The 14256-nt window shown below is 45.5% G+C and overlaps 1 protein-coding gene across 1 annotated transcript; it reads right to left on the reverse strand.

The window, feature by feature from the left end:
- Positions 1-7781: 7781 nt before the first annotated feature.
- Positions 7782-8780, reverse strand: MC4R (melanocortin 4 receptor). The gene has a single exon (XM_066624939.1). It carries the CDS (start codon positions 8778-8780, stop codon positions 7782-7784), a length of 999 nt encoding a protein of 332 aa, XP_066481036.1.
- Between the last annotated feature and the right edge of the window lie 5476 nt (positions 8781-14256).

Genomic DNA, 14256 nt, shown 5'->3' on the forward strand with positions numbered 1-14256 from the left:
GGGTCCCGACCCACAGTTTGAGAAACACTGCCATAAAAGAAGCAAGTACAATATGACTGAAACAGCCTGTTCCTTGTCACAGATAACAGTCAAACACTCTTTACAGGGCTAGAATGATCAGGAAGAAACATTTGGCACCAAGGTTTCGCTGATAAGTGCCTACATATTTCAAAGGAAGGGCTAGGACGTTTTTTCTGGTTCTCAGAGCAATTTCTACAGCCACTGTTATTGCCAGCCTCCCAAACTGAGAATTGTGGGTTTTTCTCAGACTCTTGAGACTTACACTTCCTAATACAGGAAAAGGGCCTACGTATAAGGCAAATACAACTTAACTAAAGCAAAAATCAAATTTTCTCCGTCATTCTCCATCTCCTGTACAGAGAGGGCTGGCCTTTGGGCAGTTTGGCCAATTCAGCTGAAACAGGCCCCATGCTTCAGAGGGGGCCTGCACTGCCATCACCGCCCCCTCCAGCATGGAATAGCAGATGCTGAGGCACCATGAGCAGAGTGCTGTGTTGGTCCTCCTGCCTGCCCTTGCCTCCTTACAACCTGAAATGGTTCTCCCAGAAGCATCTGGCAGTGATGTCATCTGGCAGTTGCCATGACTGCATTGTTACCTAATTACCTGTCTTGGACCCCCTTCTTTCCTCTCAAAGTAACTTGTAACAGCCATCAATACAGGACAGAGGGAGGGGGTGCAGAACGAAGACAGGCAAAGTATGAACTTAGGGGGAAAAGCTCCAGACTTGCTGCCTTGCAAATTTTATTATTAAAAGACCCTTTGCTGACAGCTAACAAAAACCGCAGACAATAGCATCATCATAGCTAAAAACAGAAATGTTCAACAGACAGACCGAAACCAGACTACTTCCCTGTTGGAAGGTGGGGAGGCAAGTGCATGAGGAGGGCAATAGAGAGGGGTGGGAGGCGAGTGCATGAGAAGGTCAGTGGAATGTTACCAGGGAAGGTTAACACCCTTCTGGGGGACTGTGTTTTGAATGACAACTGAAATGTATAAAAGGGGTCCCACCCTTTTGAAAGATGCCTTTGAATTTGAGTGTGCAAGCTCTCAAAGGTCACAGACATGTCTTGTTGAATAAAGAACCTTCATAGCCTTCCACCTTCTAGTGTCTTGCTCATTCGGTTTCAGCAGCACTGGACAGAATCCACCCCTGTCTACCAAACTGGCGCTGCCCTTCTGGGCAGGGGTACGACAGCATGGTGAGTGGGAAGGGTGTGGGGAGGGGAGGGGCCCTGTTTGAATGCTCCACATTGGGTCCTGTCATCCCTGGGGCCAATCCTGAATTTAGATCTAAGGACCTCAGCAAATAAGCTGGAAACTAGGGACCCAATCCTGAACTCTCAGCGCCAGCTCTCCTTTGGCACTGAGTGTTGCAAATGTGCTATAAAGCATGCCTGCAACACTCAGCATTGGGTTAGTGCTGGTGCCAACTCAGGACCAGTCTGCTCTGAGTCAGCATTCGCCAGAGCATGCTGCACACAACCTGGAGCAAGTGACAAGCTTCAGGCAGTGGAGAGGTGGGGGAGGGAGGAGTTTCAAGGTGAGGATGGGGGAAAGGTGGGGCAAGAAGAGGGAGTGGGGCAGGTTGGGCAGGACTGGCATAGCTCTGTCAGAACCCCATGTCGAACTTCTTAGCCCAACATGAGGCCTCTCAACTCTGCACCAGCTAAATAGGTGGTGTGGATTTGAGTAGCCCCATTGCGGGGCCCGATCCCTTACCCAAGGGAAGGGGACAAATGTTCCCTTCCCCCAACAAGCCGCCGGCAGCAGCCCAGTGCACTCAGGATGCAGGGGTCGCCATTTTGACATCTGGGTGCCAAGCCGCTCAGGACTGGGCTGCCCTTAAGACAAGCCACAACAGTCACCATTTTAACAATCTGTAAACAAACACTGGCATAATTAAATTCATTTTTAGAAAAGAATATTTTGCTTATATCTTTGTGTTTGTTTCCTTGAATAAGAATCCTGTTCCCTCTTCCTTCCCTGTGACATTTAATAAGAATGGAGGACATGGTGTCATCATGTTATGCATTTTCTAAATCCATGACACACAATATTGTTGACTAAGGAGAGGGGAAAATAGAACATCATCATATCTCATCATGTGCTTCTCTTCTGAATATTGCATTACTGTTTTTAGCAGCAATTCCAGGATTAGTATCACATCTTCAGGATCAAGCTATATATTGCGATATGATATATGATCTATATCAGGGGTGTCAAACTCATTTCATACAGAGGGCCACATAGCATTCATGATGCCTGCTGAGGGCCGGAAGTGATGTAATTAGGCAAGAAGTGATGCAATTAAACAGGTCATAACCAGAAATAAGCACTTTTTTCTCACTTAGGAACTCATTTGCTGCAAATAACAAATAAGAAAATATACAAATCTTGATCATATTTCAAGATATGGGAGAGCCCAATTTTCATGTTGGCCGCCCTTTCAGCAGTAACACCTCAGCACTACTCAGCAGCTGAAAGCCTGAGGGCCATATAAAAATCTTCCGTGGGCCACATCTGGTCCCCGGGCCTTATGTTTGACACCCCTGATCTATATGGTATATGGTCAAGCTATATGGCCAGGCTACATCTTAAGGGTCAAGCTATACGTTTACCCTTCCTTTTACCCTTCCATTTTTCTTTTTTGAATAACTGTTGTGGGGGAAGGGGAGGTTACCCTAGTTCAGGGCTATCCAAAGTTTTTGGCAGGAGGGCCACATCATCTCTCCGACACTGTGTCGGGGGCCGGGGAAAAAAAGAATTAATTTACATTTCAAATTTGAATAAACTTACATAAATTAATATACTAGAGGTGGAACTTATATGAATGAATGAAGGTCTTGCAATAGCTCAAGGCCTATGAAAGGCCTTGCACAAAGCAAGGCTGGCCTTTCCTTTGCTGCTGCTGCTGCATCACAGATGTGAAACAGCAAGCAGTGGAGGGAGCCCTCACCCCACAGCTCATGCGAGCGGTCGAACAATTGGCCATCACACTGAGAGCAGTTACGTCATGCCAGTGTGGGCTCCAGCAAGTTTCTGGAGGGTCAGAGGATCATTGGAGACTGGGGTCTCCCTGAAGGCTGCACTGGGAGTCCTCAAGGGCCCCAAGTGGCCCCAGGGCCGGAGTTTGGGCACCCCTGCCCTAGTTCGTCTGCACCACAGTGCCAGTGAAACTCCAATTTTCCTGCAAGGGAAGCTGCACTTTGTGCAGATGGCAGCTTCTCTCCAAGGGTAAAGAACAGATATGGGGTAGTGGTGGATTTTTGTTACAACTTCACTGTGGGCAGAAAAGTTAAAACCCACCACCTCGCTAAGGTCCTGATCCTGACTGACCCCTCAGTGAATATTTAGAAGCAAATAAAAAGCCACAAACTATGAATGGTCCTGCGATGTCACAGATGTTAGATTTTTTTAAAATTGCACCATATTGAAAACACTCATTTCCTAGCCATAACCAGATGTAAAACCATGTGTGCTCTGTGGGTACTTTTTTTTTTTTTTTTGCTTTCATTAGTCTGTAAAGTGCCATGCTTATTTATAGCACTATACACATTGATAATAGTCATTATATGTTCAGTTTAGTTAAAGTCATCATTTTAGATTCCTTCTCCCATTTTCCAAAATTGCCGGATGCAAAAATGCAACAGCTGCTCTTTCCTGACTAGCAACTAAAATGGTTTCAAAATAAACATTCTGAGTATCATTTCTTATGGTTCATGTTAGCCATTAATATACTTTCGTATCTGTACAAACTTCACATCATGAGCAGGAGAAAAAAAACCCTCAGAACCACAAATCTTACTCCTCAAAAGTACTAACAGTTGAGAAGGTGTGATACACCTTTAGAGCAATAACCATCTCAAAAATCCTATAGTTATAGGCAAACTCACATCATGGTGTTGCAGCAGAATCATTTGCCTTAGCCCAGGTAAATGGGGGGAGAAGAACAAAAGCAGGGGGTAGCAACTGCTGGTGGGGGGGGGGCTAAGGCGAATGTTTAGAGACAGTGGCAACAATAACCCAGTGGGCAGACATTCCTTACTCCCCACGCTTCCTACCATTTACCTGCCTCCCTGCCATTCCACCATCTCCACAAGGCTGACTTTGAGTTCAGGTGGCAGCAATGAAGATCTGGCAGGATGGCATTTTGTCCTTCCCTTCCTTTTCTTCCCTTCAGGCCTGCTGGCCCCCATTACATCCTTGCTTCCTTCCTGCCTTGATGATTTGGATGTTCCAAAATGCCCCTTGAAATGTCCCTGGCTGCACTGACTGCTGGGCTGGGTGAAAAAAGAACAAAGTGCCCTAGCAGACACTTCCTCCAGAGGCCAATTGGGATTGTTCCTAAGGGCCTTCTGCAGAGGGTTCCAAGGAAGAACCTGTACTGGAACCCGCGGAAGATCTGGCGAGGAGGTAGAATGTGGTGTCTGCAGTGGCCCCTTTAAGAGTTAAGGCCTGGCCTTTCAGCAAAGGGTGTGCTGCACATCTGCAACCACTAGAGGCAATGAGATCCCTAAGGATATAAGGAGCACCTGAGGCAGGAAGTGGGTGTGGGTTGTAGAAGGAGTGCAGGCTGACTTGGCTCATTGACTTGGATACTCTGACTGACTTACCTGGAATCTGACCTTGGACTGTGACTTGGCTTATTGACTTTGGCCTGGATACTCTGACCGACTTTGTGGCTAACTGGATCTGGACCTGGTTAACAGTCCAGACCTACTGGACTGTTGACTTACGGCTCTGACCTTGTGGACTGACCTTCTGGCTAATTGATTGTCTGGCTCACTGACTAACAGGCTACTTAAACAGGCTGTGGAGAGCTGAGGTGTGCTGCTATACCTGGAAGGACTGCTGCCTTAGGAACTAGGGGGAGGGGTCCCTGCAGTTTAAACAGGCAAGCTACCCTGGTGGTGGAGTCTAGCAGTACTGGGGCCATTGTTGGGGAATGAAAGGGGAGCTAATTAGCTTAAAGTGTGCATAAGTTCCCTAAGTGAGGCTTGGATTGGGGATCTAGCAGAACAGAACCCTTTCTGATATCTCATTTTGATCCTATGTTTATGGACTCAGGGGCAGTCAGGAGTCAGCTGCGGGCCCTCAGCCTGTGCCAAACCTGACCAGCCTCTGGATGCTGCCTGGGATGACCAGCCTTATCAGTGTTACCCTACTAGTCTCTTGCAGTTTTATTGTTGTGATGATGCTAGTAGCATCATCTTGTGCTTCTTAAAAAATGTGTTTTGATATTTTATGAATATTATATGGTTTCTGATAGTCACATGTTGATAGTTTGCCAAGAAGTGGAATGTTGTTGTTGATGATGATGATGATGGCCAATATTCACTGTAGACCAGTGGTTCTCACACTTTTAGCACTGGGACCCACTTTTTAGAATGAGAATCTTTCAGGACCCACCAGAAGTGACGTCATGACCGGAAGTGACATCATCAAGCAGGAAAATTTTACCATCCTAGGTTGCAATCCTACCCACACTTTCCCAGGAGTACGTCCCATTTACTATCATTGTTAAAAGAATATACATAGTAGCTTGTTAAAAATACAGGTGGCATTCTGCCAGTCTCTCCAGACTGGCAGAATGGGCAGCAAAATGGCAGATGCGCTTCAATGTCAGTAAGTGTAAAGTCATGCACATTGGGGCAAAAAATCAAAACTTTAGATATAGGCTGATGGGTTCTGAGCTGTCTGTGACAGATCAGGAGAGAGATCTTGGGGTGGTGGTGGACAGGTCGATGAAAGTGTCGACCCAATGTGCGGCGGCAGTGAAGAAGGCCAATTCTATGCTTGGGATCATTAGGAAGGGTATTGAGAACAAAACGACTAGTATTATAATGCCGTTGTACAAATCGATGGTAAGGCCACACCTGGAGTATTGTGTCCAGTTCTGGTCACCGCATCTCAAAAAAGTCATAGTGGAAATGGAAAAGGTGCAAAAGAGAGCGACTAAGATGATTACGGGGCTGGGGCACCTTCCTTATGAGGAAAAGCTATGGCGTTTGGGCCTCTTCAGCCTAGAAAAGAGACGCTTGAGGGGGGACATGATTGAGACATACAAAATTATGCAGGGAATGGACAGAGTGGATAGGGAGATGCTCTTTACACTCTCACATAATACCAGAACCAGGGGACATCCACTAAAATTGAGTGTTGGGCGGGTTAGGACAGACAAAAGAAAATATTTCTTTACTCAGCGTGTGGTCGGTCTGTGGAACTCCTTGCCACAGGATGGGGTACAAGCCATGATGTGTATGCGCAACCTCCTGATTTTAGAAATGGGTTAAGTCAGAATGCCAGATGTAGAGGAGGGCACCAGGATGAGGTCTCTTGTTATCTGGTGTGCTCCCTGGGGCATTTGGTGGGCTGCTGTGAGATACAGGAAGCTGAACTAGATGGGCCTATGGCCTGATCCAGTGGGGCTGTTCTTATGTTCTTATCAGGTCTGTCACATTTCCTCAGTGCTGTCACATTCCAGAGTAGCATCAAGTGGCAGTGGGCGGCCCTGGGAGCAGGTGGGCAGGGAGTGGGAGGCAGGGCTGGGATCCAGCAGTTACACTGGATCCCAATCCCCGTTCCCAGGGTGAACAGAGTGGCTTCAAGTCACTCTGCTCTCCTCAGACTTGTGCCACCTCAAGAGGGTCCAAGGAGACCCATAGGGGAAAGGGCACCTTTCACAGAGATAAGGGGAAGCGTTTCCCCTTGCCTCTGGTTGAGCTGCTTTTTGCCCCTATTCTGCACTGGATACAGTGCAAGCCTCTTGGTTTGCCTGTTCCAGCGCAGGGTAGGATTGCGCCTTAAGTGTTTTTATTATTATTTCTGCATTGACATGTCTACTTGTTTTTATGTGATTTCATACCATATGGTTTTTTCTTTTTTTTAATTTGGCGGTTCGTCTTCTGGAACATGTTAAGTGAAAAGTGTTTTAATGAGCTGAGTTACTAAATAAAGACAATCTATACTTCCTATCTTTGCAGTCAGATATGAACACTTCCAATGACATTTTAAAAAATAAAAATAAAAATCCATTGCACCAGTACTCACCATTCCCAATACAATAATTGATCCCAACCAAGATCAGCTAGGGCTATCTAAGACTTCACTTAGCTGTGGCTAAGTTATTCCAGTTAATTCAGTCATAATTCCGAAGCAGTTTTAGCTGGAACATTCTCTTTACAGCTACAGATGCCTCTTTTTAGTGGAATCTTATACACAATTACACTAATTCCCATGGTGTTCAATGAAATTTACTCTCATTGTACATACGGTGTGAATAAAATTGCAGCCTAAAATATACATCACAGTTCAGCATGAATTAGAACAAAACTGTCTAATAAGTCCCCCTTCCAGTATTTTGGCTAACTTTAACTGAACTAATTTTAACTGAAGTTAAGAAAGGCAATTGCAAGACAGAATCTTGTCTTGAAGCATAATGGAGCAATGGTAAAAGCAGACTTACACTGCCTGTGTTATTTTAAATTAAGGCAACAATTCTTTTCCAAATCCTCAGCATCATTTTATTGGCATCTCACAATCTTGAGACATGTTTAATGACAGTCTGTTGAGGCACTGCTAACCCCCAGTAACACTTTAGCATTGAAATGATGGCATTTGCAGCTTGACAACCACAAGGGATGAAAAATACAATTAAGATCTACAGTGTAAAGGTGTTCATTGTTATTGATGTAGCCCAGCTTCTCTTTAACACAGCACTGGAGGAAACCTCAGTGTGTGGTTGCTTATCTGATTCCATTCAGTATTTGCTGGAGAAATCACAGAGCTCTCTCACGCTACAGCAGCACATAATCTCCTTGAAGGTTTTCCGCAGCTCTTGACTCCGGAAAGCATAGATCAGTGGGTCAATAATAGAATTGCACATGATGAGGATGAGGTACAAGTTAAAATGAGACATGAAACAAATGCAATAGGGATTGTGAGGACATGAGATGTAGAAAAGCAAGTGGAGGAAGAGTGGGGCCCAGCACACCACAAATACCCCAATCAAGATGGTCAATGTGATGGCCCCCTTCATGTTGGCTCCTTGACGGATTGGGCCGCTCCCCGAGAGAATCGCAATCTTTTTAATATGCAGCCGAGCCAACATGAACATGTGGACGTAGAGGGAAGCCATGAGGACTAGCATGGTGAAGAACATAGTGATGAGACAAATGATGACAACGGTGCTGTCGGAGTAAATAATGAACAAAATTCCAGACACTGTGCAAGCAGCCCAGATGCAAGTGAGGATGATGACCACACGCCTCACTGTCATTATGTTGTGATACTGGAGAGCGTAGAAGATCGTGAAATACCTGTCCACGGCTATTGAGAGCAGACTACAAATGGAGGCCAGCAAGGAGCTGCAAATGACAGAGTCAATGATGTTGTCGATGTTGATGATGAAGCTCTGCGTGCCAGCGTCGGTGTTGTTCAACAGGGTGATGACAATGGTTTCCGATCCATTCGAGACGCTCACCAGCATGTCGGCCACGGCTAAGCTGCAAATGAAAAAATACATGGGCGAATGCAAATTCTTGTTCTTGGCTATGGCCACAATCACCAGGATATTCTCTAACAAGCTGACAAAGCCTAGAATGACAAACACTTCTGGTGTGACAAAGAGTTGCTCGTAGCACCCTTCCAAAGAGTAACCCTTTCCCACTGATCTATTCAGGCCAGCGCCATGTCGTCTGTAGCTGTGATTCCAGGAGTTTGGAGGCTGAGGAACTTCATACTGATGTGTGAAGTTCATCTTCAAAAGCACGGGTCCCAAAGGTACGTTGCCAGCCTGCTGTTCCTTAATTAAATCCACTGGAGTCTGTTTTTCTCCTTCTGGTGGTTTTGGGGGATTTTCACTGGCTAGACAGGTTCAGAGAGCAGGTAGGCAGTCCCAAGCAAGAGCTTGGCATATATAGTCCAGAAAGAAATCAGTCTCTGACATGCAAAGTAAAGATGCTGTGTTTTGGAATCATTGCTAGCTTATCCAACTCCACAGATTGCCGATGCACACTGGATGATATAGCTGTATGCTGCTTCTCTTCTACGGAGCCTGGACTTTCATCTGAGGCTGCAAGTACTTTTCCATTCTTTACTGCAAGAGTAAAACTCGATGAAAATGCTCTGGTTCCCTGCCTCTGATTCAAAAATAATAATTTCCAACTATGAATACTATTCAGCCTCCCATGCAGTGCCTGTCTGCTGCTGTTGCTGCTTTTACTTATGTTAGAGGGAAAGGTAGTCTGAGGCATGCCACACCTTCAGATTGCTGATCAGCCAATAGAGAGCAAAGGATGTGTGAGTGTCAGAGATGCTGAATACATTTCAGAATCAAACACGGCTTGGCAAAACCCCTTCTGATGCTTCACAGCTGCTGAAAATTATAGGAGAGTCAACAGGGGTACAGTGGATTGTACTATATTCACTTAGGTTTCTCTTGAGAATTGGTCACATTATAAGTATCTCTGGCATCCAAAGATGTTCAATGTGGAACAGCAAATTCTTAACATGTACAGATGTTGCAAGTTAGAAATTTGTGTGGGTGTTGTGTGCATACAATGAAGTTGCCCTGTTTTAAGGAGGAATGCCCAGTTCCCACAAAGGCTTTTGCGACATTGAAATTGAAGCCCTGTCAAATAGCATCAAGGCTCTGATATGTTTACACCAATGTTCTCAAGCAGTTAGCGCAATTCTATGGCAACTGTGTGCCACTTCATGGCTGTGGTAATCGGAGCAAGCCCAAGTGAAACAAACAAAAAAAGCAATGTTAAATAATGGGAGCAGTACAAGAAAAATGAAATGCAGAGGGCAAGAAGTAAGTCTCAAACAGAGAATGAATAGTACAAAGCCATGGAAAGTAACAGAGCAAAAATCAAAGCAATCTATTACAAATTTTTTTTAATTAATTTGAACACTTAATTCAGCACCAAAGAAATAAACACTGAATTCTACATCTTGATCAGTTGTGAGCTAAAGATATACATGCTAGAATATTAGAGGAGCCAAATGGGATGTGACTTCCATCATGTCGTTGACCCTGGTGTGTTTATCTTTTCTTCTTCTTCTGTAATGAACCATGAACAGGTCATGGTTCAGGATGTGGACTCACCTCCCTGCATTACAATCTCTGCACATGAACTGGAGGTTGTCCATGACTTTGTGTACCTTGGCTCAACGATCTCCGACACTCTTTCTCTCGATACCAAGCTAAACAAACGCATCGGTAAAGCAGCTACCACATTTTCCAGACTTACAAAGAGAGTCTGGTCCAACAAGAAGCTGACGGAACATACCAAGATCCAGGTCTACAGAGCTTGTGTCCTGAGTACACTTCTGTACTGCAGCGAGTCATGGACTCTTCACTCACAACAGGAGAGGAAACTGAATGCCTCCGACGTATTCTCGGAGGCATTCAGTTTACCACATGCGCTGTTTACCACATGCGCTGTTTACCACATGCGCTGCCTCCGACGTATTCTCGGCATCACCTGGCAGGATAAAGTTCCAAACAACACAGTCCTGGAACGTGCTGGAATCCCTAGCATGTATGCACTACTGAAACAGAGACGCCTGCGTTGGCTCGGTCATGTCGTGAGAATGGATGATGGCCGGATCCCAAAGGATCTCCTCTATGGAGAACTCGTGCAAGGAAAGCGCCCTACAGGTAGACCACAGCTGCGATACAAGGACATCTGCAAGAGGGATCTGAAGGCCCTAGGAGTGGACCTCAACAAGTGGGAAACCCTGGCCTCTGAGCGGCCCGCTTGGAGGCAGGCTGTGCAACATGGCCTTTCCAAGTTTGAAGAGACACTTGGCCAACAGTCTGAGGCTAAGAGGCAAAGAAGGAAGGCCCATAGCCAGGGAGACAGGCCAGGGACAGACTGCACTTGCTCCCAGTGTGGAAGGGATTGTCACTCCCGAATCGGCCTTTTCAGCCACACTAGACACTGTTCCAGAACCACCTTTCAGAGCGCGATACCATAGTCTTTCAAGACTGAAGGTTGCCAACTAATGTCTTCTGTAAATAGCACATGTGTTGCTGGTTCCAATTGGGTCCCCCAAGAAAGCTGTTTGCTATGGAAGGAAAACTTCCATTGGTTGAAAGGTGAGCCTTTTTCCAGGACAAATGGCACACACAACGGAGACTATAGGAGTATGGGATGGAACCTGTCAACCCTCTGCCTATCCTCTGCCATTGTTCCAATCTGAATCCCCTCCACACACACAAAAAACATGCTATTTACAGGGGAAAAGCAGGCACACACTGATAGGATTAAAGTCACTTCTACTTTGACCTCAGATCTGGTACTCTAACGCAGCAATTTGTAAACTTTTTTTTTCTCTCAGCACCATTACACGAAGCCCCACGCTGGAAGTTTCTTGCTTCTGTGCTTGTGAACTTCAGTGGCTGGGCTGACTTGGGCATTCTCCATGCCTTCTTATCACTGGAGGAGAGGGAGAAACTTGTAAATGTAACCTCTTTTGCCTTGAGCTCCAGAGAGGTGGGTTTCAATCATAACCATGCTGATTGCACTTCGGCAGAATAGGCTGTGATTGTTCATGTATCTGTTACCTATTATTGTACAATTGCTAAAGCATGGATTTGTCTTAGCCATGTATGTATTTTTATGTGAGTTGTTGATGCTGCTTTTAATGCCAGTAAAGGTTCCAATTCAAATTTCTTAAAAAACTGAGAAGGCGCTAAAATTGTCAAGGCACCCCCCCCCTTTTTTTTTTAAGTCAATTGTCAACACTGCCGGTCAGGGACTCGCATCCCCTAATGGCCCTACTAATATATGCCCCCTCCATGGAACATCTGTTGAGCATTTGTGGCACACCGATGTGCTGCATTGGTGGTTGAAAATCACTGCTCTAAAGTGTCACATCTCGTTTGGGCCTAGGACTGGAGAAACCAGCTTCAAAACCATTAAACCTGCTGGATGACCTTGGGCAAGTTGCTGTCTCTCAGCCATAACAGATTTCACAGGGCTGTTGTGGAGAGACTATGGGCCCAATCCTATCAAATTTTCCAGTGCTGGTGCAGTTGTGCCAGTGGGGTGTGCACTGTATCAAGTGGTGGAGGGGCAGTCACTGGGGCCTTCATAAGGTATGGGAACATATGTTCCCTTACCACAGGGCTGCATTGTAGCTACACTGGAGCTGGAAATTTGGATAGGATTGGGCCCTATGGCACTAATCAAAGAAGCAAAAGGACAAACCAGGACCTGTTTCTACCCCGTGGAGGTAATTCTTTTCAGCATAAAACTTCAAAATTGGATAATATTCAAGATACAGTAGTCCTAATAGATGAGAGTTTGTTGTTGCTGGTAGTGTTTTCTTACAAACTGCAAATCTGTGACTCAAAGGAATTGTAACCCCTCTGGAAGGTCAGGAGTTTTTTCTCTCTTTTTGTATCGCACTAAAGCAGAATCAGGTTTTTGTTTTTTTTACAGAACATAATTATGGCTCCTTTGTGCAATATTCAGAACAATAAGTGAAGTTTATTTAGCTTCTTGAAGGCATGGACTATTATAACTAAAAAGTAACTATATGTATATTTTAAAAAAGTAGGAGGTAAATTATGTAACGTTCAGCCCAATCCTATCTTGTGCTGGAACAAGGAGGACGGCTGGCCTGCCCCATATCCAGAGTGGAACCGGGGCCAGTTGTGGCTCAGCCAGGGCAAGAGAAATGCCTTCTCCTTACTCTTGGTAAGGTCACAGCAGCCCCAATAGGCTCAAGAGGTGGCACAAGTCTGAGCAGCTCGGAGTTGCTCTAGGCCATCCAGGACCAGGGTAAAATTCTGGATCCTGGTCCCACCCCTTCTTAACTTTCACCTACCCATGGGCCCACCTACCTCCCATCCTACCCTGCCCCAAAATGATCCATGAAGGAAAACATTAAGCACAGGCAGCAGAAATCTGAAAGGAGACCTCATTAAATGTGGAGGTAAAGAAGTGGGAAGAGGGCTGGTATAGCACAACACGGAAGCAGAAGCTGTACCCTGTAGGAGGCGAGGAGCAGCATGGAAAGAGCAGCAAAGGTCACTTGAGACACTGGGAATGGCAGAGGGCGGCAACTGCAAGTAAGTGAGTGGGGGGGGGGTTCAGAAGACAACTGAAACAAAAAGGAGCTGTTGGTAAGCCATGGCTTGAAAATAAAGACATGCTGGACTGGGCTAAACTCAAAGACAAAGCCAGAGATCAGCGCAGGGGAAGAGCAGAATGCTGCCCTTCCTCATCTGCTGCCCAGGAACATGTGTTCTCCTGCATCCCCCCCCCCAGATATACCACTGAGTGACAGAGCCAATGTGCTTGATTTTGTCTGTCGTAAATAACTTGTGGGGGGCTCTGATCTGAACTGAAACTGGAGTGTGTGGCAATGGAAGCTTGTCTCCTGGTCAGTGGCGTAGCTAGGTCATTTGACACCTGGGGCCCATAAATTTGTCACCCCAGATCATTTAATTATTAATTCATCCATTCACATTTTATACCACCCTTCCTCTAAGCGGCTCAGGATTTGAAATGAATAAGAATAATGGCCAGAAAATGCAGTTGAATATTTTCTCATAAACAATGGATGAAATTCTTCACCAAATGATATATAACATGATGATATTATTCCTAAAAGCAATGATTTCCAGAATTTTGGTCACTAGGGTGTCAACCCCCGAATGTCTAATTGACCTGTTTTGAGTTAAGGCAGTGGTTCTCAAACTTTTAACACTGGGACCCACTTTTTAGAATGACAAACTGTCCAGGACCCACTGGAAGTGATGTCATAGCTGGAAGTGACATCATCAAGCACAATAAAACAAATAATTAAATAAGGGGAAACCAGCCCTGTTCTACCAAGTGAATTTTCTCTGTAGCCTGCCTGCAAAAACACCGCCCCCCCCCCCCACACACACACACACATTAGTGAGATTTTCAGCCCTCCCCAGTGCCCAGTTCAGTGTCAATTCTTCTATTTCAAGCATAGAACTATCAGGACCCACCTGGCTTTTAAAGTCTAAAAACAAATAAAATGGACCTTACCAGCTGAAACCTATGTTTTATTCTTTGAATGAGCTAAGGAGGTAGTTCACAGCTGAGCTGCATTTAGACTTAATGGGACATACAAGGATACAAGGCAGCTTCAGAAGGAGCAAAGCTACCCTGACCAAGAGCTACCTTGACCCAGACAGAACTACCCTGATCCAGAGGGAACCAGACCAAGAGAACTACCTGACC

This window comes from Tiliqua scincoides, chromosome 4 (assembly GCF_035046505.1).
Source record: "Tiliqua scincoides isolate rTilSci1 chromosome 4, rTilSci1.hap2, whole genome shotgun sequence".
Lineage (NCBI taxonomy): Eukaryota > Metazoa > Chordata > Lepidosauria > Squamata > Scincidae > Tiliqua > Tiliqua scincoides.